The sequence below is a fragment of the Dromiciops gliroides genome, chromosome 2 (genome assembly GCF_019393635.1).
Source record: "Dromiciops gliroides isolate mDroGli1 chromosome 2, mDroGli1.pri, whole genome shotgun sequence".
Classification (NCBI taxonomy): Eukaryota; Metazoa; Chordata; class Mammalia; order Microbiotheria; family Microbiotheriidae; genus Dromiciops; species Dromiciops gliroides.
The window spans coordinates 268,310,302-268,337,660 of record NC_057862.1 but is presented as its reverse complement, the minus strand read 5'-3'; the positions used below and the strand labels follow the sequence as shown (position 1 = coordinate 268,337,660).

The window sequence follows — 27,359 nt, the reverse complement described above, 5'->3', positions numbered from 1 at the left end:
TTCAATAAGAGGCCTTTGGAGCAAAGATTAAAAATTAATTAGAAATTAAATAGCTTAATGCTAAAGAATGGGTGGGTACAAGAACAAATAACATTTAATTTTATTAAAGATAATGACAGCACTGAGACAATGTACCAAAATTTGTGAGATGTGGCAAAAGTAGTATTTAGGGAAATAATTTTTATCTATAAATATTTTCTTCAATAAAAGGAAAAGACCGGCAAATTGTACATGCAGGTGAAAAAAACAGAAAGCCAACATCAAAAAACCCCAACTAAATTCTAAAATAGAAGTACTGAAAATCAAAGAGAATAACAAGACTGAAAATTAAAGGTCATTCACTCTCATAAATAAAATAGAACTTTTTTCTTTAATAAAGCAGAAAAGTCATCAGCTAATTTGATTTTTTAAAAATTAAGCGAAAGGTTAATTCACATCCAATGCAATAAAAGCAATTATTAGGAGCTATTTCGCTTAATTATATGCCAATAAATTTGATGATCTAAATTAAATAGATCAATATTCATAAAAATATAAGTTGCCCAGACAGGAAATGCAAAACTTGAATAACTGTCAAAAAAAAAAAAAAGGCTATAAATGAACTCCCAAAGTGGGAAAACTCCAAAACAAGATGGATTTACAATCAAATTCTATCAAATTTTTAAAAATATGTAAAGGATGACTCATCAAATTCCTTTTATGACACAAATACAGTCTTGATTCCTCAACCAAGGAGAGTTAAAATAGAATACTATAGATCGATATCTCCGATGCATATTGATACAAGAATTTTGAACATTAGCAAGGAAACTACCAGGCTGAATTTATACCAGGAATGTAGACTTGGTCCAATTATAGTCAACTATGCTCATACTTTGTGAGTATATTATTATTAATTATTACACAAAATATGAGCATAGTTGACTACATCAATAACAAAAACAACAAAAATCATGTAATATCAATAGATACAGAAAAGACAATTACATGATTTTTGTTGTTTTTGTTATCTGAGACAATCTGATTTATGTGCCTTGCCCAGGGTCACACAGCAATAAGTATCTGAGGCTGGATTTGAAATCAGGAAGATGAGTCTTCATGATTCCAAGCCCCATGTTCTATCCACTATACCACCTAGCTGCCCCCTAATTTTGAGCAGAGATTGTTTAATTCTTTTTTATTTCTATCCTAAGTGCCTAATGTATATTGAAACTTAATAAATGCTTGTTGAATAATTGGTAGTTCCCAAGATTAGCTATTAGTACTATTATTTTCTGTCAAATGTCTGTAAACAAGTATTATATGGTAGGTAATTACTACGTTATAAATTCTTTTATAGATTTAATCATCTTTTTGTAATATGTATCATTACCATTGCCTTAATTTCATATTTTTATATTGAGTTTTCTTAAAGAAGGGAAAACCTTTAATTACTTTTTAGTGTCACATATTTATTATATGGGGGAAGTGATGTTAAGTGTGTTATGTTAAGCTATTCTTTACTTTGAAGCGCTAAATGCGAACAGGATTATATTAAAATTCTTGGAACTAGGATCAGAAAATGAATTGATATTTTCCTCGTTTGCAAAATTCTGTTGATTTCAACTAAATTGAATATTCTTAGTACCCTCTTACATTTGGGGATCATGAAACCATAAATCTAGATCTGGAAGAAAACTGGTCATCTAGTTCAGTCCCCTTATTTTACAGGAAGGGAAACTGAGGCCCAGGGAATTTAAGGGTAAGAGGAGAGGAAACAAGGCCAAGATTTGGAACCCAGTTTCAACTTCTACTTCCTGAATTCTAATTCCATTGAACTATTTTGAAAAATCCAAAAATACTTTTTTCTCCTAAGACTTGAATAGGAATTAGAGCACTTCAGAATGGTAAACCAAAACACATGGACATTTTGTTGTCATGTTAGGATTTCAGTATTTGGAGTCACTGAAGATAGAAATGGATTGTCATTCAGAAAATATATGTAGGGGCAGTTAAGTGGCTTCAGTGGATAAAGTACCAGCCTTGGATTCAGGAGGACTTGAGTTCAAATGTGGCCTCAGACACTTGACACAACCCTCATTGCCCCGCCAAAAAAAGAAAGAAAGAAAGAAAAGAAAATATATGTATTTGGATAAGATTAGGAAGAGCTCAGAAGTACTCACTTAGCATTTTCTCTTGAGAGAAGGTATAATAATAATGTGCTTATTATGGGCTAGGCACTTTGCTAAGCACTTAACTTACCTCATTTGATCCTCACAACAGTCCTATTAGGTAAATGCTATTATTTATTATTATTATTTATTCTTTTTACACTTCCTTCAGGTCACACTGCTAGTAAGTGTCTGAGACTAGATTTGAACTCAGGTCTTTCTAACTCTGGGCCCTGTGCTCTAGCCACTGTGCCACTTGACTTTTGGGAAAAGTACTGGATTTGAGGTCAGGAGAAACCTGAATTCCTACCTCCTACATTTCTAAGCCTTAGTTTCTTCATCTGTAAAATGGGAAGAATAATCCCTCACAGGATTGTGGTGAGGACTAAGTGAGCTAATTAATGCACTTTATAAGTCATAGTGCTATAGAAATGTCAGCTATTAATATTAATATTCCTGGGGCAGCTAGGTGGTGCAGTGGATAAAGCACCAGTCCTGGATTCAGGAGGACCTGAGTTCAAATACGGCCTCAGACACTTGACCCTTACTAGCTGTGTGACCCTGGGCAAGTCACTTAACCCCAATTGCCTCACTAAAAAACCAAAACAAAACAAAACAAAAAATATTAATATTCCTTCTCCAGAAAAGAGGTTCAGGATTGAAAGTAATATGGGAAGTTAACCTGAGTTTTTCTTCTTATTAATCCTCACTTGTAGATACTTAATAGATTAAGAAGTATCCTTTATAAATATAAGTAAAAGAATTAGCAATGCAATACCTTTTTGAATCTGAGTAAATACCTTGTAGTAATGGAAAACCTTTGTTTTTATTCTGTTCTGATTCTTCAGGATTTATTTCTCATTCCTTTTCCTCTTTGGAATTAAAGTTCATTTATCAGCATGTACTCCCGGATCTGTCTGGAAAGGTCTTGGTTGATGTTGGTTCCAGGCTTGGCCCAGTGCTTTTTGTGGTAAGGTCTAGTACAGGAACTTGAATATTTTTAATGTGAATTTTTTTTTAATGCTAACGTGATTTTTGCCTGCTGCCATCCAAGGGAATAGATAAATTTAATTTCTTAGACTAGGAGTACACTAAATTGAACCAGTGAGGTTGGGACATATAGAAGGTGTCACAAATATGTGGGCACTAAAATCTTACATGGGAATATTGAGTTATGTCTTCTTAAGACCAGTTTTTGTGATCTCTCATAGAATCATAGATCTTGAGATAGAAAGCACTTTGGAAATGTTATAGTCTAAAAAGGAGGAAACTGAGGCCAAGTAAAGTTAAATAACTTGCCCAAGGTGACACAGATAGAAAGTATCATATATTCCTACAAATTATAAAAGTATTGATGACACAAAAACATTAAATAAATTATACCATGTAGGTACTCTTTTTGTTGATTATTGACTTCCATGCTGTCTTCTTTTTTTTCATACCTTTTGCTAATTTGCATCTGAACACTGATTAAAAAGTGTTGACCTGAAAGATTTAGTTGTAAATAAAGCCCTCTGGTTACACTTGGCATCCTAAATATTCCTTAACATCATTTTAATTTTGGTTTGGTTTGGGGTTTTCTTTTGGGGGCGGGGGAGGCAATTGGGGTTAAGTGACTTGCCCAGGGTCACACAGCTAGGAAGTGTCAAGTGTCTGAGGCTGGATTTGAACTCAGGTTGTAACGTTTGGAATGACGCCACCTGCTGGAGACTTACTGTAGAAGAGTTCCACCCATGAAGCGAAGGTCTTTGAGGGCAAGACCAGAAGTCTTTTCTTTGGCGTCAGGAAGTGACGCGGGCTAGTGGAGGAGGAAGGAGAGATGGCGCTCGGTCTCATGCTCTTTCCTGAGGACTCTGGCGGAGAAGGGAGCTAGAAATGTGCTCTCCCTTTAATAGATAGGAATCTAGGCCTTTCTCTCTCTTTACCAAATTCTTATTCTCCTTAATAAATGCTTAAAAGTCTAACTCTTGCTAAAGCTTATAATTTATTGGCGACCACTCATTTTAGACAGTTTAGCTAGAATTTTAGCCCTTAACAAGGTCCTCCTGAATCCAGGGCCAGTGCTTTGTCCACTGTGCCACCTAGGTACCCCTTAACATCATTTTTAAAATTCATTACTTGTAGTAAATTTTAAAAAGTTTTACCACATAATTGAAATGAGCATTCTTATTCTCATTAGCATACTTGTTTAAGTATATGAACAGAAGCAGTAGACTCAGATGTATCAGTTTATTAAAGTGTCTTTAGAAGAATCAATATCTGCTATGTCATAAAAGTTGACTTTTTGATACTGGATTTATTTTTTATATTAAAGCTTCTACCTATTAACATGCAATTTTAAGAGAAAAGAATAGCCTCTCCAAACTAATGGTTAGAGATTGTGGATTTTTTGTTTTTTGGGTAGGAGGTGTTTGTGGGATGATAAATATCTGTAAAGGGGCCAGCTAGGTGGCGCAGTGGAGAAAGCGCTGGCCCTGGATTCAGGAGGACCTGAGTTCAAACCCAGCCTCAGACACTTGACACTTACTAGCTGTGTGACCCTGGGCAAGTCACTTAACCCTCATTGCCCTGCAAAAATAAATAATAATAATATCTGTAAAAAGACATTAATAATGGTATCTGCCTCCCAGAGTTATGAGGATAAACTGAAATAATATTTGTAAAGCATTATATAAATGCTAGCTATTATTTGGTTTAGATAAGTAGCAATTACTTCTTGAACTGTCTCAAGTTTTTCAAATGTGCCTTCCTTTTCCCACCTTGTCCCCACCTTCTCACTAGTCTTTTTTCCAACCCACAAAACTTTTTCACTAACACTACCATTTTTTGGAATATTTCAGTAGGGTAATATAGATAATTTTATTCCCTTTGTCTTCTTGACAAAGCTTCTTGTAACTCCTGGGGTTACCTTACTGCAGGCTGGAAATTCCTGATTAAGTAAATAAGACCTAGGGAGTTACCTGAAACAGAGATGCTAAGATGCCTTCCTGGGATCATAGCTAGTAAATGTCAGGTGCAAAATTTGAATCTAGTTTTTCCCAACTCCCAATTCTAACCCTCTCTCTACTATCCCAGGACTTCTCATTTATTATTATAGAAATTAATTAATGGCAATCAATTTCCTTTTGCCTCACGTAGATTTCTAGGTCATTTTGTTCAATTGTGTCTGACTTTTCATGACTTTGTAGACGAACTGGAGTTTTCTTGCAAAGAAAAAGGTCATTTTAGTTATATTTAATGGATAAATTAAAACTTATAATTATTAATTATCCTTATTTAGGTAGTGAGAGAAAAGACCATATTTGGATTCTTCTCAGAACCCTAAAGATAGTGAATTTAGTTTCAAACCCCACTACTTTGTTGCCCAAACTTCCAGTAGGAGACCACCTGGCATATAAAGCTCTGCGAAGCTAAGTCCCCTGGGACTTGGGCCTGACCAGGGCTTGGAATGGGGCCTCTGCTTTGTGGAACTGAGCTTAGGCTGGGAATTCACCTTGTGGCGCCCGAGGTGATTTCCATGTGACTCCGATATTCAAACCCCGACTTAAGTTTTGTTCTTGAAACAGTTATGTACGTTAACATAGCACAGTTCTAGTGAGAAATGGACATTTGTGCACAGAATAAGGTTAAGGCCTAGTGTCACAATCTGATTGGTCGTTAATGGGGCAGTCTTGATTGGTCAACTGATGCACATCTGATTGGTCTTACAGTTACCATATATGGAGGGTTGGTAATATGTGCTGTGATTGGTAGTTTCTGTAATGCTGTAGTAAATAGAAGCTGTAATGTGATTGTTCAGGTGGGACCTTTGTGTGGGTATAAATAACGGTGTGGAACCTCACTTCAGTTCACTCTCCAGCACATTCAGAAGAGTGCTCATCTTTGCTAAGATGAATAAAGAAGCCTTCAACCACACTCTGCTGCCTGCTTGGATTCTTGAGCTGAGAGCTGCTAGGCAACACTTGAGCTGCACAACACTATTTGAGCTGTTAACTCCGTGTCTAACAGTCACTTTGTGACTGATGTCCAATAAATTGCCAAGTCTTAGGCTTAATTCTCATCACTCACTACACTACTGGCCATCTTCCCCTATAATAGGTTTCTTCATTTTTGATTAACTGCAAACTAATATAACAGTTGATTTGGGATAAGGACTGAAACCTGTGATATTATTGTTAAAAGAACCTCCTAGGTGAGACCATTCAATTTACAAATGAAAGTCAATACCTTCTCTATAACTTGCAGTCTTAGCATTATCTAAGGTACCAAAAATTTAAGTGATTTCCCAAGGATCACATAGTATAGGTCAGAAGCAGTACTTGAACCAGCTATTTTTCTGGTTCTGGATCCAGCTCCCTAACCACTGTGCCATGGTAACTCTTCTTAATAGTTGTGTAACAAAAATATAAATAGGATTGTAAATCTTTGCAAAGAAAAGTCTCCTAAAAATCATAATACATTCCAAGTAAAGTATAAATTTGCTTTTATTTGCATTTAGGGTGAACTGTCTGTATAATCAAAGTTTTCTGGGCTTTATTCATCACTTTATTCTTGGTGGTTTTCCCTTATTTTAGGTACTTTTTCCTTTTTCTTTAAAGATAATGTCTTCCTTCTTCTGAAGCTGGCAAAAGTTAATTTAGCTGTCATAATTATCCCATTTCCTTTTATTTTAGGGTTATCTTTATAGTTCAGCATTACAGCTACATGGAGTGGAAATGAATCAAGATTTTGCCAGCTGCAAGAAATGATCATTGCCAAATACAAGTTTAGTGATAGGATAAAGGTACTCATTGTATTTTGGGGGTTTTTAATTTGGGGGGAGGGCAATGGGGGTAAAGTGCCTTGCCAGGGTCACACAGCTAGCAGGTGTCAAGTGTCTGAGGCCGGATTTGAACTCAGGTCCTCCTGAATCCAGGGCTGGTGCTTTATCCACTGTGCCACTAGCTGCTCCCACTCATTGTTATTTTAGTCAATAGGCATTTATTAATTTCTGTGACAGAGTCTCTGTCCTCAAAGTACATTCTGTAGGAAGAGACAGCGTGTACACATAAATTCGAATAAGAATATTTAAATTAAGGGTATATAAAATATGAAAATACAAGGTAATTTGCTGGAGAAGGGGCACCATCCACATAATTTTAATAAAGATATTTAAACTTAAGTGTATATAAAACATGGAAATACAAGGTAATTAGTGGGAATGGACAGTATCAACTGAGTTTACTCCTATTTGGAGCTTTGAAGGAGACTAAGGATTCTAAGAGACAGCAACAAGGAGTACATTATCAGCATGGGAAACTATATATAGTCTATGCAGAGGAAGAGAAATAAGAGATTGACAACCAAAGTACATGGAACCAGAAAGAAAGGTCTTTTGCTGAACCAAAGAAGGACATGGAATTACGGGGAAGGGGAAGGGAACAAGGATTTATAAGGTAACTTCTTACATGCTAGGCTCTGGGCTGTTCTTTACACATATTCATTTGTTCCTTACATTAACCCTGGGAGAATAGGTGCTATTATTCTCATTTTATAGTTGAGGAAACTGAGGCAGGCAAAATTTAAATACTTAGCCGTGGTCACATAGTAATAAGCACCTGAGCTGGATTTGAACTCAGTCTTTGACTCCAGGCCCCATGGCTCTATCTACTGTACTATGTAATATATAATAGAAGTGGAAAAATAGGTTGAAATAAATTTGTGAAGGAGTTTTAAATGCCAAACAGAGGAATTTGTGTATTTAGTGGTTTTATTTATCAATATACATATGTATGAATATATGTACTTACACATGTATAAATAATATACAACAAGAAAGAAATAATAGTGAGCCACTGGAGTATATTGAGCAGGGAAGTATTACAATCACAAAAACTTTAGGAGTGTCTTGACAGCTAGTTCTGGAGGATGGATTAGAAAAGAATAGACTGGGGGCAGCTAGGTGGTGCAGTGGATAGAGCACTGGCCCTGGAGTCAGGAGGACCTGAGTTCAAATCCGACCTCAGACACTTAAACACTTACTAGCTGTGTGACCCTGGGCAAGTCACTTAACCCTAATTGCCTCACTAAAAAAGAAAAGAATAGACTGGAAGTAAGGAGATCAGTTAGATTATTGAGTTAGTCCACACACTTAAGGCTTGACAAGTAAAAGTGAGAACTCAGTTATGATTTTGTAGTTTCAAATCTAAGTGATTAAAAGGATGGATTTGCCCTTGACAGTAGTAAGAAAGTTTGGTAAAGGGATGATTTGAGGGGAGAAAGTCAGTCTTGGGTGGGATGTAGTTTACTGGCTAACTTTTTGTCTCTTACATGAATTCATTGTCATCTACAGGTGCATCATGCAAATATATGTACTCAGGCCTCACTTCTTCAAAATGCTGATGTTGTTATAATGAACAATGTCTTTGAATATTTTCTTGACAAATCAGAACAAGTCAGGTATGCTATATATTTAAAAAATCAGTTCTCACAATATAATTAGTTCTCAGTTTATAAAATGTCTACATTTTACTTTTCTCATAGACTATTACTGTCTTTAAAGATAACTTGCATTTTGAATATATCTACGTTAATAGAATAATGTGTTATATGAAAACACTTTACCTATGTACAACTTTTAATACGTTGCATCTAAAATACACTAAATCAGATGTAGTATTTGAAAGAGATAACGTGATTTAGTGATCTGAGTATATATTTTGATTTCTAAGAACAGAATAATTCCCATTGAGATCTCACTCTTATTTTTCCATGTCTGTTTTCTCTGATATGTGTGTATGTGTATGTATATGTATGTATAATTTGTACATGTAGATAAAGAACTTTATCAAAACTATAAGAATATGAGTTGTTCCCTAATTGATAAATGGTCAAAGGATATGAACAAGCAGTTTTCTGATGAAGAAATCAAAACAATTTGTAGTCATATGAAAAAATGCTTTAAATCATTGATTAGGAAAATGCAAATTAAAACAACCTTTAGGAGCACCTAGGTGGCACAGTGGATAAAGCACTGACACTGGATTCAGGAGGACCTAAGTTCAAATCCGGCCTCAGACACTTGACACTTACTAGCTGTGTGACCCTGGGCAAGTCACTTAACCCTCATTGCTCCATAAAAAAAACAAAACAAAAACAACCTTGAGATATCATTTTACACCTATCAACTTGGCTAAAATGATTGAAGGGGAAAGCATCAAATGTTGGAGGGGATGTGAAAAAACTGGGACACTAATTCACCCTTGGTGGAACTGTAAACTAATACAGCCATTTTAGTGAGCAATCTGGAATTATGTCCAATTGTGTTTAATAACTATTAAACTACTTAGACCCTTTGACCCAGAAATACCATTACTAGGTCTGTTTCCAGAGATGACTAGGGAAAAGAACCTACATGTTCCAAAATATTATAATAGCTCTCTTTGTGGTGGCAAAAAGCCAGAACTTGCAGGAATGCCCATCAATTAGGGAATGGCTGAACAAGTTGTGGAATGTGATCATGATGAAATACTACTATGCTATAAAAAATGATGAGCTCAGTGATCTTAGAAAAACATGGATGGACTTGCATGAAATAATGAAGAGTGAAACAAGCAGAACCAAGAAAACAACTTTGAGTGAATAAGCCATTTTGACTATTATAAATACCCAAATTGACTACAAAAGATCTGTGAAGGAAGACACTATCTGCACCCAGAGAAAGAACTAATAAATAAAGAGTATGTATAGAATGATTTTACATATATACATACTTATGTCCAATGATAGCTTTTTCTTGGGTGGAAGGAAGAAAAAAAGGGAGAAAAGTTACATGATAATTTTATTACATATTTAAAAGGAATGGCAAGTTGTACATAATAGATTTGTAGTTCATGAGCAAAAAATGGACATAATACTGTTTTGTCTCAGAAAGACAATCTACACATACATTTTGATTTTTGCTAGCCCAACAACTGAAAAATAGATGTTTTTTTTTCTTAAGGCAGTCAGATGTAGTTATACTGATACCTTTAACTTTGTTCTACAGTTTCTAAATACTTCAAGAAATAAACGGAAGGAGCTCTTTAGTGACTTGTCCCCTAATTTTATTCTTAAGATACTGTGTACTTACCCTATTTATTGCACTAACTGGAATTTTGAGTTGTTAGATTCTTCCCACACAAATTGACCTCCATTTCTACATATGTACATCGCATAGAGCTAAATTAAGGCTGTTATTACCCCCCACTGGAAAAAATATTTTAACATTTTAATAAAAGAATATAGAAAAGCACTCAAAGGTCACACAGAGCCAGGAAAACAGTGGTTTAATCACATGTTAAAATAGTACAGTCAGAAAAGTTGTTTTAGTCATTGAGTTTTCAAGAATGATTTATAAAGTATGAAGTATGATTAAGGCTTTGTCTTTTTAAACTAAGTGATAGGTAGGCAAATTATTACATTATTCCTTAAGAATAAGAAATTACAGGGTTTGTGTTATACTGGAATTTGAAAGGAATCAGTTCTTAGAAGAGACTCACTTTAAATCTTAAATCAATGTTGGTGAAATTTATAGGGAATATAGCAGTGTCAGGAATGAGGATTATTTTTTTAATTTCTGTGTCATTCTTGTGATTGTAGAAAGTGAAAAAGGGTACATGACATAACAATACAGGCCATCTGGGCCCTCACTGGAGCCAAGCAATCTTTTTATACTCTCCTAATTAATTTATTTCCCCACTCATCACAGTAGCTATTCTAAAACTTCATCCCTTCTCAAGGCTCCCATGACTTCTCTCTGCTAAAGTCCTCACACCTCATACTTTAATGAAAAATTAAGACCATATGCCAGAGTGTTCTTTCCCCCTTTTCATCTTACTTCACTCAGACTTCTACCACTATTTCCTCCTTCATTCCTGTCTCAAATGAAGAGATGGCCTTCTCCTTGGCAAAACAAACTCTTTTATATGCACTGCTGTTTACATTCTATTCCCCCTCCTCCAACAGATTGCACTTTTATTATCCCCACTCTCTAATTTTCACTTTCTTTCAACTTATTCCTTCCCTTCTGTTTATAAAAACATCCACATTTCTCCCCCTAGCCTTTAAAAAACCCTAACTTGCTCCTACCATCCCTGCTTTTCTTCATTCTCTTCCCTTTCTTAACTAAACTTCTTGAGAAAACCATCTACATGTGCTGCCTTGGATTCCTCTCCTCACTTGTTTCTAAATCTTCAGCAGTCTGGCTTCTGACTTCATAATTCAACTGACAGGTGTTCTCCAAAGTACCAATAATCTTTTAATTACCAAATCTAATACCTTTCCTAAATTCTTAGCCTTGTTGACATCTCTGCATCCTATGGCATTGTTAATCACCCTCTTCTCTTGGTTATTCTCTCCTCTCTATAAGTTTTTGTGACCACACTCTTGATTCTCATCCTACTTATCTAATCTATCCATCTGTCTCCTTTATTGGATCTTCATCCAGTTTGCTCCCATTAACTATGGGCATATGCCAAAGCTCTTCCTGGGCCTTCTTTTCCCTCCCTTCTTCCTAATTTCCCTATTACTATTGAGAGTAACACCATCCTCCTAGTCACCCAGGTTTGCAACCCAAGTGTTATCCTCAGCTTCTCACTCACCACCCCCCTTCCCAAGAACTGCCGATTTTATCTTTCTGTCTCTTGCACACATTCCCTTTTCTGATACTGTAACCACCCTGGTACAGGCACTCATCACCTTACACCTGGACTATTGCAGTAGTCTGATGGTTAGACTCCTTGCCTCATTGCTCTCCACCCTGCTCCATCCTACTGCCAAATGGTCTTCTTAAAGTACAAGTCTGGCCCTATTACCCTACTACTCAGTACACTCCAATGGCTCACTATTATTTATGTCTAAGATTGAATATACGATCCTGTTTGGCCTTCATACCCCTTCATATCTTTGTCCCTTCCTACCCTTTCAATCTTCTTTTATCCTAACATCCCTCGGGGGTGGCTAGGTGGCACAGTGGATAAAGCACTGACCCCAGATTCAGAAGGACCTAAATTCAAATCTGACCCCAGACACTTGACACTAGCTGCATGACCCTGGGCAAGTCACTTAACCCTCATTGGGCCCCCCCCCCAAAAAAAAAACTATCCCCATCCCCTCCATGCACTCTGTGATCCGGTGACATGGGCATCCTTGCTACATCTTGAACAAGACTTTCCATCTCCAGACTGTGCATTTTTATTGGCTGTTTCCTATACCTACAGTCTCTCCCTCTCCTACCTTTATAGGTCTTCTTCAAATCTCAGGGAAAGTCTTACATATGAAAGAAGTCTCTTCCAGTTCTTTATTTTAGTGCCTTCCCTTTGAGATTACCACAATTTATCTTGTATATATCTTGTTTATACATAGTTGCAAGAAAGAAGTATTTGACAATGATTTATTGCCTCCTTATGTATACTTTGCCTTTCCTTGATTTTGAAACATGGCACTCATTGGGTTCTTTTTTAACCATTCTTTCATTTAACTGGCATTTACCAAGTGGAGGTTATTTATACTTACAACACTAGAAGAGATCCAAATCCATTGTTTTGGTTTGTTTTAAGTTTTATTTTTCATTTCTTAATCATTTCCTGATACACTATACTCCAAAAGAACCCTCCCTTGTAATAAAGGAAAACAGGCAAGAAAAAACAATCAACACAGTGACAGCCTCTGACCATACATAGAACATTAGTCATCTTTTGCTTACACCTTCCTTCCCCTCCCCAATGACCATGATGTATCTCCTTGGATGAAACAGAGTTCCTACCACACATTCTGGAGACACTGGATCAGGCTTGCTCTTGACCATCCTATAAATAGAACTTTCTGTCTTGATTCATTGCCCCTACCCATAGTTCCTCCAGGAAAATCTCCAAATATAGTTTAGATAAAGCTTATGTTCTAAAGTACCCCAAATGTGGGTTAACAGTCCATCATCAGTCTTCTGGAACCAGTATTAGTCATTGCACTTCAACTGTCTTATCATTTTCATTTGCATTATTATGTTCATTGTTCCCTTATCTCTGTCTTCTTCACTTTGCATCAGTTCATACATTTTGTCCTATTTCTGAGTGTTTCCTATTCATTATGTCTTATAATACAATAATATGCCATAACATTCATAATTTCTTCAGACATTCCCCAATCAGTAGCCAACAGTTTGGTTTACCACAGTAAGTTTTCTTTTTTATCTAACCCCCTTATTTTCCATTAGAGGAAATTGAGTCCCTTGACCCAGAGAAACATCCATGATGTCAAAGTTTGAACCAGAATCAAATTCTCTAGTTTTCTTTCCACTAGACATCCATTACAGCTGCCATTCTGGAAGCTACCCTGAAAGATCTTGTTACTGCATCTCTCTAAGAATCTGTATTGCAATTATGAAGGTATTTAGACACTAGGAGAAATTCAACCTTTTTCTACTCTCAATTTAATAATGTGAATTTAAATGGTCAAGTAATTGCATATTTGTTCTTTGCTCATCCTTAGCAACCCGTTACTAGAAATCAGGCAGGGATGGGACACAGATCTTGCAATTTACACAGAGTAAAATGCAATCCTGTTGATGTTTATAATAGTATCCAAATGCTAAACAAACAATATAGGAACTTCTGCCATACATTGAAGATGGCCCAACTGACCGACTTAAATCTTATCACATACCACCTAACACTGTGAACTAGGTGTCAGAGAAATATCATAATGAATGCTTGTTGAATTAATGAGTTTTTTGAAACTATATTTATGAGGAAAAGGGAGCTCAAAGAAGAGATAGAACCTTTTCTTGTGGTAGAGAAAATGATGATGCCTGGCAGTAGAGGGAAGGTAATGCTTCACAAGCCTTATTTAGTTTCTATTTTCTCTGCCAATGAGAATGACCTTTATACTGGTTATCATAAAACAAATAACTAAGGAAATAGTAGAAGAGTAGTTACACTTGATAAATTTAAGGCATCTGGACCAAATGAAAGGTCAGACTTGGATATGTAAGGAATAGACAGGTGTGATTTCTGTGCCTCTCTCAATATTTTTTAAATGTTTCTTTCAAGTAACAAATTTTTTAATTAATCTATACCTCCCACTGCTGCCCACCCTCATTAAGCAATTTTTTTAAATTACCAAATCTCTTAACACAAATACATAATCTAGCAAAAGAAATTCCCACATTAGCCATATCTGAATATTTTTGGTCAGAGTGGGGCTCTGCTTACCTCTGGGGGTTAGGAAGAGGGACATATCTGGCCTAACCTTATGTCTTTTATGTCCTTATGATGCTTTCAAGCTCAGGCTAGGGACCTCTAATTTTTAAGTGCTAGCAGTGTGATATGACCTGGGTAGAACCAGTAGAATAATTTATACAATCACAACAAATTGTAATGGTGATCATATTTGAAAGACAGTAACTGATCAATATCCAACCACAGTTCCAAAGGAGTCATGATGAAACATGCTATCCACCTTCAAATAGAGAATTGATGGACTCAGAGTACAAATTGAAACATATTTTTCTTCTCTCTTTTCCTTTTTTTTTTTTTTTTGAGGGGCAACGGGGGTTAAGTGACTTGCCCAGGGTCACACAGCTAATAAGTGTCAAGTGTCTGAGGCCGGGTTTGAACTCAGGTACTCCTGAATCCAGGGCCAGTGCTTTATCCACTGCGCCACCTAGCCACCACCCCCCCCCCTTTTTTTTTGATAGGCTAATGCAGAAATTTGTTTTACGTGACCTGTTTTCCCACAGCACCTCCAGCATTCATCATTTTCCTTTTCTTATTAACTTTTCCAGTCCCATGAATGTGAGATGGTACTTCAGAGTTATTTTACTTTTAATTTCTCTAATTATCAGTGATTTGGATCATTTTTTTCATGTGGCTAATGAATGACTTCTTAGATAAAATATAGCTTAGATTTCTTCCTATGAAAATGGCATATTCAGACCCTTTGAACATTTATCAATTGAGAAATAGCTTATTCTTATAAATTTGACTCACTTCCCCTTTGTGATCTTAGAAATTAGATCATTATCAGAAAAACTTGCTGATCAGAGAAAAGCAAAGATTTTTTTCCAATTTAACTATTGCTTTTCTAATTTTATTTGCATTAATTTTGTTTGTGCAAAACCTTTTTAATTTTATATAATAAAAACTGTCCATTTTACCCCCTAATAACCTATCACTTGTTTTGTCAAGAATTCTCCCACAAGCCATGAATCTAACTGTTAATTTCTTCCATGCTTCTGTAATTTATGATATCTTTTATGTCTAAATTGAGCTATACCTCATTTCTGCCAGACTGCTTTCTTGGTTTTCTAATTCTTTTAGTTGCATGCCAAATTGATTGGTCTGCTTTTTCTCTTTTATTAATAAAAAAAGTTTAAGATAGAAAATTTCCCCTAAATACTGCTTTAACCACATTGTGCAATTTTTGGTGTGTTACCTAATTATCATTATCTTTAAAGAAATTATTGTTTCTATGATTTCTTCTTTGAGCTACCCATTCTTTGATATTAAATTATTTAGTTTCTAATTAATTTTTATTCTTTGTTTCAAAAGCCCTTTAGTGAATGTAAATTGCTTTCTTGTCCTTCATTTCTTTTTTTTGTTTATTTATTGGTTAGATTTGCCTGGAAGGGTAAATTGTGGTCTTCCATTGTTTTAATGTAGAGAATGAGGAAATAGGAAGGGAAAAAATTGGTTATTTAATAGTTCTTTTTCTCAGTGTACCAGGTACTGTACCAAGCACTTTACAATTATTATATCATTTAAACTCATAACCTTGGGAGGTAGATGCTATTATTATCCCTACTTTACAGATAAGGAAACTGAGGCAGAGGTTAAGTGACTTGCCCAGAGTCACAAAGCTAGTAAATGGTTGAGGTTAGATTTGAACTCAGGTCTTCCTGACTCCAGGCCCAGTGCTCTATCCACCTAGACACCTCTATTCAGCTTTCATTTTTTCATCAGGAATGCTTGGAAGTCCTCTATTTCATTTAAGAGCCATTTGTTCCTCTGTAGAATTCTGATCAGTTTTTTGGTTTGATATTCTCGTTTGTAAACCTAGATCTTTGGCCTTTTGGAATATGGTATTCCAAAATCTCTTCCATAGCTTTCATTTCTTTTCTCATCTTTTCCTTTATTGTTCTCATTTGGGTTTTTTGTATTTATATATATTTTTTCAAACAGCAAAAAATCTGTCTCTTCCCCATACCTCCAACTACTACCTCTCCCCTCCCACTGAGAACTATTGGCAGGGGGGGTAGGATACAAAGAAGCAAAAGGCTATCCCTGCCCTCAAAGAACTCATAATCTAAGGGGGGGGGGAGACAACATAAAAAACAAATAAAGCAAGATATATGTGGGATAAAGAAGAGATAATTAATAAAGGGAAGGCACTGGAATTAAAAGTGGTTGGGGGGCGGGGTGCAGCTAGGTGGCGCAGTGGATAAAGCACTGGCCTTGGATTCAGGAGGACCTGAAATCAAATCCAGCCTCAGACACTTGACACTTACTAGCTGTGTGACCCTGGGCAAGTCACTTAACCCTCGTTGCCCCACAAAAAAAAAAAAAAAAACAACAACCAAAAAACAAACAAAATAAAAGTGGTTGGGGAAGACTTCCTGTAGAAGGTGGGATTTTAGTTGACACTTAAAGGAAACCAGGAATGTCATTAGTTAGTGGAGGAGGAAGAACATTCTGGATACAGAGAAAATGCCCAAAGCTGAGAGATGAAGTGTCTTGTTTATGGAACAGCCAGAGAGCCACTGTCACCAGATTGAAAAATACATGTTCAGAGTAAGGGGTAAAAAGAATGGAAAGGTAGGAGGAGGCTGGATTATGAAGGGCTTTGAATGCCAAGCAGAACATTTTGTATTTGTTCCTGGAGGCTATAGGAAGCCACTATAGTTTATTGAATAGAAGGGTGATATGGTCAGACCAGTGCTTTAGGAAAATCACTTTGGCAGCTGACTGGAAGATAGATTGGAGTGGAAAGAGACATGAGGCAGGCAGACCCACCCCATGCTATTGCAATAGTGTAGTTGCAAGGTGATGAAGGCCTCTACTAGATTGGTGGGAATTTCAAATGAGAGAAGAGGTCATATTCAAGAAATTTTGCAAAGGTGAAATTAACAGTTACAGTGGAGGTGAGAGATAGTGAAGAATCCAGAATGACTCCTAGGTAGCAAACCTGAGGAACTTGGAGGATGGTGTTTACCCCTACAGTACTAGGGAAAATAAGAGGGAGGGAGGGTTTAGGGTGAAAATGAGTTCTGTTTTAAGCATGTTGAGTTTAGAATGTCTACTGGGCATTCAGTTTGAGAGGTCTGAAGGGCAGTTGGAGATGTGAGAATAGAGGTCCACAGAGAAATTAGGGCAAAATAACTAGTTTGAGAATCATCAGCAGAGAGATGACAATTAAATCCATCAGAGCTGATGAGATCACCAACTGAAGTAGTAGAAGAAGAAAAGACAACTCAGTACAGAACCCTGAGGAATATCTAATATAGGTAGAGGGTGTGATCTGGATGAGGATGCATCAAAAGAGACGAGAAGGAATGGTTAGGTAGGTGGGAAGAGAACCAGGAGTGGTTGGTGTGCTGCAAACTTAAAGAAGAGAGTATTGAGGAGGGAATGAAGAATAGCATCAGAGGGTATAGAGGTCAAGGAGAATGAGGATTGAGAAAAGGCCACTGGATTTGACAACTAAGAGATCATTAGCAACTTTGGAGAGAACAGAATTAGTAGAATGATAAGACCAGAAGCCTGATTGTAAGGGGTTAATTTAAGAAGAGATTGAGAGGGGGCAGCTAGGTGGTGCAGTGGATAAAGCACTGGCCCTGGATTCCAGAGGACCTGAGTTCAAATCCAGCTTCAGACACTTGACACTTGCTAGCTGTGTGACCTTGGGCAAGTCACTTAACCCTCTTTGCCCCACCAAAAAAAAAGAGAGAGATTGAGAGGAGAGAAATAGAGGTACCCATTATAGATGGCCTTTATGAAAAGCTAAACTACAAAAGGCAAAAAAGCAAGTTTGGCTTTCAGAGTCCTTCATAACTTTCTTCCCCTCCAAACCTTTCAAATCTTCAGTGGCTTTCTCCCATTCCAGAAATGTTCTTCCTATCTCTGCTTCCTAGCTTTTTCAGGTTTCCTTCAAGTCTTACTTAAAATTCCACCTTCTACAGGAAGGTTTTCCCAAACCTCGTTAATTCTAGTGCACTCTCTCTGTTGATTATTTCCATTTGTCCTGTACATAGCATAGGGGTTTTTTGCATGTTGTCTCCATTAGACTATGAGCTTCCTGAGAATGAGGACTATATTTTGCCTCTGTTTGTATCCTTTGCATTTAGCACAATGTCTAACACATAGAAGATGCTTTAAAAAATGTTTATTGACTATCTCAATAGAAAACATGAATATTAAAGCAAATAATACAATAATAAAGCAAAAATTTATGTATTTCTTTTTGAAAGAATAAATTTAGAGTCTACCATGAACTGATAAAGTAGCTCAAGTCTTGGTCCCCACATTTTCTGTATTTTTACTTTGTGTCATAATATCATTTTCAAATTATTACTAATCTAATGACCTTTTTATAGAAAAAACATTTTTTAATATATTTCAGAGCCTGGGAATATATCAGCCATAATGTGAGGAAAAAGGGAACCTTATTGGTAACAGTCCCGAGTCTTAAAGAATCTCTCTCAAATCTACAGGTTTGTCAACATTTTGGTTTTTTAAACCCTAAATACTCATTTTTTATATAATAATTGTTTCAAAATTCTATTTACATTCAGTCTGAACATGGTGACAGATCAATATAACCTTGTGGTTGAAGCATTGCCTTGAGGTTGGTATGAATCCTAACCTTAACATAAATTTCTCCCCCTGGATTTTTAGGCTTTCATTGATAGAGTTTGAAGCTGATGGCAGTAGTGAATGATATAAAAAAATTTAGAATGTATACAAATCATAATTTTCCATAGTATCATAGAAGGTTCAGGATTACTTGGGATTAAAGCAGACTAGACCTCTGAATCCTACTTTTAAATCTTAGATAAACCACTTAACTTCTTTCTGCCTCAGTTGCACTATGTATAAAACAAGAATGATATTTAACAATAAATTTGACCCATAATAGATACATTGTTTAATTAATATTTATAAAGGCCTTTGAGATCCTCAGGTGAAAGGCACTCTTGCACTTTTACGCAGAGAACTATCATCATCATTTGCTTTAGCAACGTCTTCACCATTTATATGCACTGCCAATTTTTTTTTTTTTTTGCTGATGCAATTGGGGTTAAGTGACTTGCCCATGGTCACACAGCTAGTTAAGTGTCAAGTGTCTGAGGCCGAATTTGAACTCAGGTCCTCCTGAATCCAGGGCCAGTGCTTTATCCACTGCACCACCTAGCTGCCCCCTGCTGTCAGTTTTTAATACCTAAGTTTTACGTTGAAATAAAACCACTGAAGCCAGATTAACTACTTGAACCTATAATGATTGGAATGATGCCACCTACTGGAGACTTGCTGTGGGAAAGCTCTGCCATGGGGAAAATGCCTCAGAGGGCAAGGCCGTGTGGCTTTTCCTTGGCATCAGGAAATAACGTTTGCTCATGGGTGCTGTCTATCAAGGCTACCAGCCAATCAACTTGAGGAGACAGGAAGGAGGAAAGAGAGCCTGCGCAGAGAGCTCTCCCTCTTTTGGGTTCCTGACTTGATGGTGGTGGTGGCAGCAGAGGACTTCACAGGAAATTTGAGGAAAGATAGGAATTCCAGGCTGTTGGAAAGATAGGAATTCCAGGCTGTTGGAATTCTGTTCTCAATCTTTTTCTTTCTATTTTTCAATAAACCCTTAAAAACCTAAACTCGTTTTATCAGTGATTTTAGTCAGTTTCCCCCAGAACTCGGGGAACAGATTAGAATCCACATTTAGAATCTTAAATTACACAAACCCTTATGTCATTTTATAATATATAAAATCTCTATGCTTTATAATTATTGTTTTTTCAAAATTATTTAATGGTAAAGGAACAAAACTTCTGAGTGTCTTAGAATTAGATTAAAATGTAACTAGGAAATATTGAACAAAACAAATAAAAGTATAATACAATATAGATAATGTTTATTTGTGGTTTTCTAAGTCATAATGTGGCCCACGATTGTTCTATTTGAGTTTGACAACTCAGAGTATTGGACAGAGCTGGCTCATGCCCCTGGGTAAATCACTTCACATCTCAGTGCCTCAGAAAACTCTCTTTAAGACTATAAATTTCAGAGAAGATAAAGATCTTTAGTGGTAAAGTTCCTTAATGTGAGGTCCCCATGTAGATGAAATCAAAAATCAGGTTAAAATAAAAAGCCATTTAGTGGTACTATCACTTAGTAAAATAATGACTTCCATCAGAAGTCCATAAACCTGTGAGTCAAACCCCCCCCCCCCCAAACGCTCTACCCTCACCTCCGGTTAGAAATGACTTAGGAAAGTAAACTATACACAATTCTATTTCTTTGCTACTTAAACAGTTCCATTCAAAAAGTGTTTTTAGTGCCTTCTACGTACAAGGCACTGGGCTATTATTAGCACAAGGACAAAAAAAAAAACCCCAAAATAATTCCTGTCCTCAAGGAGCTTACATTCGATTAAGCATATACAATATATACATAAATAAGTAATTAAAAAATATTTTCAGGTCTGAAAGTGCTAACAAATTGGGAGCTCAGGAAAGTTCTCATAGGGTAGATGACGCCTGTGTATATTTAATATATATATTTAAAGCATTCAAATTTGGTTTAATGCACCTGGGTGTTTTGTGGTTTTTACTCTGAATGTTTCATTTTTTCTTTGTTCTGATCTCATGATGGTTCCAAAAAAATTATTTTAATTTAAGCTTATTTCTAACAAACACCTTAATCAAGGTAAGTATATAAACTCCTTCAAGATATATTAATGTGTGTAAAATCTGATTCTAACTTATAATGTGATCTATTGTTCTCAATTTCTCTGTTGTTATAAGTTCTTAAAATTCCTAGAAAAAAGATTTTTTTCCCCACGATTTTTTGTTTATACAGCTTTGTCTTTGTTGTTATTTTCAGGTGGCTATACCTCTGAACCAGTGGGTTGAAGAAATACAGTTGAACTATGATCTATATCCAGAAAAAGACATTGATAGAGAAGCACTTGAACAAATTCATTTGTATAAGATTCTTTAGAATTAAGATTGAATTATTTTATTTTTTAATATGTGTGATACTTAAAATGTTTATTTATAGTTTGACTTCCTTTAACCTGATAAAAATATATGCAGTTCTTTAGCAGCTAATTCTATAGACAAAGTTAAAATTTGAGAAAATGACCATTCTACACTCAAATTCCACAATTTTGTAACACTTAGAAATGACATAACAGGGTATCCTAAAAATCTTAGTGCAGGTTAAGTTTATTTAAACTCCACTATCCCTTATTGAAGTTTTTAACTGCATAAATGAATGCATTATTTTGAGAGATCCTATATAGTTCCTATTAAATTTTAATTTAAAAAACCTTTAACAGTGTACCTCATTTACAGCTAAGTCCCAAACAATGCTATCAATAACGAACCCAGCAAAACTGTCACTTTCAGATTTTTCACATTCACACTATATATTTGTTTTGGATTGGAGAACCAATGACCATATTTTATATAATTATAATTTGGATGGGGATCAATTATTCTCACTATTCAGCACCTAGTTTGGATGTTTCTTAACCTGGTATTACTATAACATCATTGTGTGATCCATGACACATGAAATCAAGAAAGAGTTCTATGGTCATCAAGCTCAAAAAAACAAAAACAAGTTTAACTAATTTATAAAACATTTAGGGATATGGTGGAGCCTGGACTCCTAATAAGGAAACTCTACCTACCAAAGGTAGGTAGGTTCCCTCTGAGATCCTTTAAAAATGCAGCAAAGGTATTCAGCAGTTTATAATCAGTAATCCGTGCCTGGGCCCCAGAGCCCCAGAGCTAGTTTATGTCAGCATCACGACTTTAGGAACCCCTTCTACTTGATTGCACATTCATAAAGTATTTCATTTAAATTACTTGAAAAGAAGTTTAGAGAATGAACCATATTTTGGAACTTACTGGGCTTCTGAAGATTGACTCTCAAATTAGAGAATAATCAAGCTTCTGAAAATAATAGCTCAGAGAAAAAAAAAAGTTGAAATTAGACCTAGCATTTAGAATATTGAATTCCATGCTAATTGGCAGTACTTCCTCTTGCTAGGCCCTAAACTACTATTCCAGCATTAGTGACTAAAAGTACAAGACAAAAGAACCATAGTAGGTTTTTACTTCCACCCCACTCCTTTTACAGATAAGGAAACTGAGGCCTGGAAAGGTTAAGTAATTTTGTCTAAAGTCATGCAGTAAATAGCAGAGTCAGAATCTGAACCCAAGTCCTCTGATATATCTAACACTCTCCACTATACTACATTGGCATCATTAATATCCAAAAATAGGCGTTTTGACAGAGCAGAAGGAAGGACTATCAGCTGTCAGCCTCACCAGGAAGCAATGAAAAAAAGAAATCAAGGCTAAGGCAGCTGTGCAGATTTCTTCAAGTGGTGGAAAGAAACATTTTGATTTAAGAGGAAGGAAGATTATGTGTCCTGGTCTCTGCTATTGATGTAGCTTCTAATTTCTAGGGAAATCTTTTACTTAACAACACTAGTGCTTACTTGGCCACCACCACTAAAGCATTCAGCCTCCAGAGTTCCTATGGTAGTGTGATGAACTCCAGATCTCCAGTCTAGGTAGAACAGCAACTATGGGCAGTGCAAAGACAGAGGCCAACCTACAGTTTGGTCACACTAGAGTTATTTTACTAGCTTATCTGACAAGTCATTATTCTACAGCTACTTATAGTGTACTGTAGCTAGGAGCTATAGAAGCAGTGTTTGTGACATTTTTAGAAATCTCAGATATAGGTGGTGTCTAAATGTAGCTGTTGTGAGTAAAGTTACTGACGTAAGATAGACATTCAGAATCTCCATACTGTGATGATAAAATCACAGATCTTAGAAAAGTTTTTAACAATAGGAGAATAATGGGGTCAGTCTTAAAATATAAAATATGAGTGATAGTCATATAGTCATCAAAATTTCATATAAATGCTTAAAATATTTGAAGGAGATAGGCTCTGCCACTAGCAGTATGCACATGGTATTACTAACCATGTTTACATGTACTTACATTAGGTCTCAGATTGGTATCATTTAAAAGTTCACTTTCTTGATTTTAAAAGAAGGCATTGTTCAGGAAAACTAATTCTGATCTACAACTCCATTAACACCAATGAGTTCCATTCCCATGTTTATGCCTGCCTAAATTTCCCGCTATGAATTCATCATCTTCCCTCCAAAATTCATTTCTTCTAATTTCCCTACCATTATTCTCATTCAAAATCAATTAACATGTGGTTCTGTACACTCCTTCATTCCCTAGTTTGGTTTTTTTTTTAAATAAGTTGTTGGGGCAGCTAGGTGGCGCAGTGGATAGAGCACCAGCCCTGGAGTCAGGAGTACCTGAGTTCAAATATGGCCTCAGACACTTAACACTTCTTTAATATTAAGGTCTCCAAGGGTTTTTTTTGCCCATATGTTCTATACTCTCCTTTTACACTGCCACTAATAACATGAAAAAAATGCTCAAAGGGGCAGCTAGGTGACACAGTGGATAGAGCACCAGCCCTGGAGTCAGTAGTACCTGAGTTCAAATCCGGCCTCAGACACTTAACACTTGCTAGCTGTGTGACTCTGGGCAAGTCACTTAACCCCAATTGCCTCACTTAAAAAAAAAAAAAAAGAAAGAAAAGAAAAAAATGCTCAAGCTCTAAATATCAGTGAAGTACTTGAAATAACTCAAATACCATTTTTTCTCAAATACTCAAATGATCTTGTGATCTCATCTATTTAAGAATTCCTCTAATGATAGGGGAATTTATAAACATTTTTTTAAGCACTTGCTCTGTTCCAGACACTGAAAGACAGACAAAAGTGAGAAATAGTCTCTCCCGACAAGGAATTTATATTCTATAGGGGGAGTTAATGTCTATATAAGGGGGGGGGGAGGGGGATGGTAAGAGGGGAGCTGGCCAATTAGGGCCCAGACCTTAAAACCTAAGTGGAATTTCATTTCCTGAACTGGGGCTTTCTGCAAGGATGAGGCTTTGCCCCCCTGCTGTGCTTTTGGACAGGCCACCTAGTTTGATCCTGGGTTCTTATGCTGACCTCCATCTCTCAAAACTAGACTCCCCCTGAATCTTTGGGTTTCGGAGGGACCCTTTATAATATCTCATAGACTGATCTCAGAACCCCTTGGCCTGGGCTATCCCTGACTGCTTTCACACCACTGTGGTGTTTGTAGTTCCCCAGCATTTTTCTCACCTTTCTAAGGATTTCTGACCCTTCTGGAGCTTTCTAATGGGAGCCCTCTGCTCTTTTGCTTTTAGACAGAGCCTTACAGGTTACACATGACTCTGGCTTTAATGACTTGTTTGCCTGTGCTATCACTAGATTTGTTGGTGCCCATTTTGCTGGAAGTTTCTTTTCCTGTTGCTTGTGGGCTTCTGGGTAGTCCTTTATGCATTTCTGGGAGGAGGGGTGGGTCAAGAAGTCACTTTCTCTAATTTCTTATTGGCTTTCTTGATTATGATTCAGTCTGTTGTGAATTTCAGGCTTTTGGTGGAGCAGTTGTTTGGGAATCTGACTGTCAGGAAACCATCTCAGCCAGAAACCTCTTCCTCCTTTTTCAAGTAGTTCAGTACCTGGATCATATTTGTTTAAAGCCTTGCTCTTATGTTAGAAGGATAAGGACTTCCTAGTTCATCAACCTTCTCGATTCTACTTCAACTATACACAGGGATGGTCTCATTGCCCAAAAGTGCTCTATCTTAACAATCCGTAAGTCTGAAATTCATAACCTCCTTCCAGCTCTCCCTGTGCCTCACTCTTCCTAAACCTGTTCTCTGTTCTCACAACAAACACCAGTAACTCCATACATTACCTATTTTGCCCAGGTTATCACCACCTCTCTTTACTAGCTTCACTTTCTTCTGACTTTTAATTCTTTAATCAGTTCAATTTTGCATTGTACTCAACTCTTAAACCACTTGCCCTGTTGTATTGTAGCTAATCTCTTCTGGAACTACGGGACTCTATTACTTCCAATTCTTGGTCCCAGGACAGAGCCCTGAAAATGATCATCCTCAACATAAAAAACTCCTGTCTTATCTGTCCAAAACAATCAATTATCTTTTCCCTTAAACTAATCCCTCTTCCTAATTTCTTTATTTCAGTTGAAGGCACCACTATTCTTTCTGTCATGTAGGTTTGTAACCAAGTCATAAATTCCTCACCCTTCAATACTCTCTTCGCTGTGTCCAAAAAGTTACCAAATCTTGTCAACTCTGTTTTCTCAATCACACAATAGGGACAGCCTACAAGCTCATGAATAGTGGAACCCCACCCAACTAGACCATTAGCACTGCTTCCAATTGAGAGTCAGCTAGATAATGTAGTGCTAGATCTGGAATCAGAAAGACCCAAGTTCAAATATGGCCTCAGACACTATCTTTGTAACGATGATCATCACTTTACCTCTAAGTTTCCTCAACTGCAAAATGGAAATCATAAAAGCACCTACCTCCCAAGGTTGTGAGAATCAAATGAGATTTGTAAAGTGTTTAACACAGTGCCTGGTACATAGATGTTTAATAAAGGCTTTTCCCCATCCCTTTTCTTACAATCTGACTTCTCCCCATCCCCACCCCCTTAGCCATTGAGTGGAACAGCCCTTATAAGGAAGGACATTATCATGACTTCAGATTATAGACTAGGGTTGTGGCCTACAACTACTGCAGCTACAACCAAGGGTAAGCCTTTGGTTGTGTCGCTCAGTTCCAAACCAAGGTCAAAGGCTCTGCAGAGCTCAAACTAGGAAAGGAGCAATCAGACTATGTCCTAGATGATGCCACTTAAAGCACACCTAAACAATTTCCTGACCTGAGTTCCCTCTGAGATCCTTTAAAAATGCAGCACTCGATATCCAGGGAAAACAGTCTAGATAAAACAGATTAGGGGTAAACATGACCCTACCATCCTCTCCAGAAGTGTGCCTTAACTCAAAATCCCAATTCAGAAATTAAGGCTGGAATAATGAGTAAACAAAAAAGATATCTACAATAAACAGTGATTGTGATGTAGGAGGTAAAAAAGGGTTAACTGAAAAACCTAAGACCCAAGCTTTAATTCAGATGTTAGCTCTATAAGGGATTCAAATCCCAGTTAATGGATAACTTACAGTCAAAATGCTAGGTTCTCTTACCCACAGAAATCAGTACTCATAAAGGGTCAGGTCAAATAACAATAAAGGAAATAGCCTATAGACATTCAGACTAGAAATAAAAGAAAAATGAAGGTGTTTTGAAACTAGCCATGGGAATCAGAAAGAGACATGCACAGAAAAGGCCAAATTTGTCCCCAGATTCACCTTATGACATGTAAACCCCCAAAACACCTCCACTTGAAAGAGGTACCCGCCTCAGGGGTTGGCTTAGAACCCTAGCAACTCCAAATTAGGATAAGCCCTCCCCTGTAACTCCCAAAGGTGGAGAATATTATGAGAACAGACCCTCCCCTGTACCTTCCTAAGGTAGAGATTATTATATTAAGACTGATAAATCAATTTATCTATACTATAAATATAACTCTCTTTTCTTTCACTATTTGAGAGATATCTTTCCATTTTTCTGGTTCTCTCCCCGTGATCACTCACAGTATTGCAATAAAACTTGGTAAACTGAGTCACTGAGTCTTGTAATTCTTTTGGGACAACTTACAATCAATTTGACCCCAAATTTCTGCCCACATCAATTACAGAGCCAGTAACACCCAGGACAAACTCAAAAGAAGAAAATAACTCCACAACATCTATAAACGAAGCCTCAAAGAAATGCACAGATTGGCCACAGGGTCAACTAGAATTCCTGAAAGAAACTAAACAAGAATCAAAAATTATATTGTAAATGAAATGAGACTTAGCAAAAAGAATTAGAAAAGAAATGAGAGTGTGGGAAGAAAAACTTGGAAGGAGAATTAGCTGCTTACTACAAGAGGTGCAAAACCTTACTCAAGTAATAGACTCCCTGAAAA

At 36.6% G+C, this 27,359-nt stretch overlaps 1 protein-coding gene across 1 annotated transcript in view; it reads left to right on the top strand.

The window, feature by feature from the left end:
• The window catches only part of LOC122740772, a 37,981-nt gene extending 11,465 nt beyond the window's left edge, over positions 1–26,516 (top strand). The window contains 6 exon segments of the mRNA XM_043983455.1: positions 2,999–3,120; positions 6,824–6,869; positions 6,872–6,933; positions 8,482–8,588; positions 18,783–18,873; positions 21,257–26,516. Of these exon segments, the coding sequence (XP_043839390.1) occupies positions 2,999–3,120; positions 6,824–6,869; positions 6,872–6,933; positions 8,482–8,588; positions 18,783–18,873; positions 21,257–21,373 (545 nt within the window). The 3' untranslated portion in view covers positions 21,374–26,516.
• The last annotated feature ends 843 nt before the right edge of the window (positions 26,517–27,359 follow it).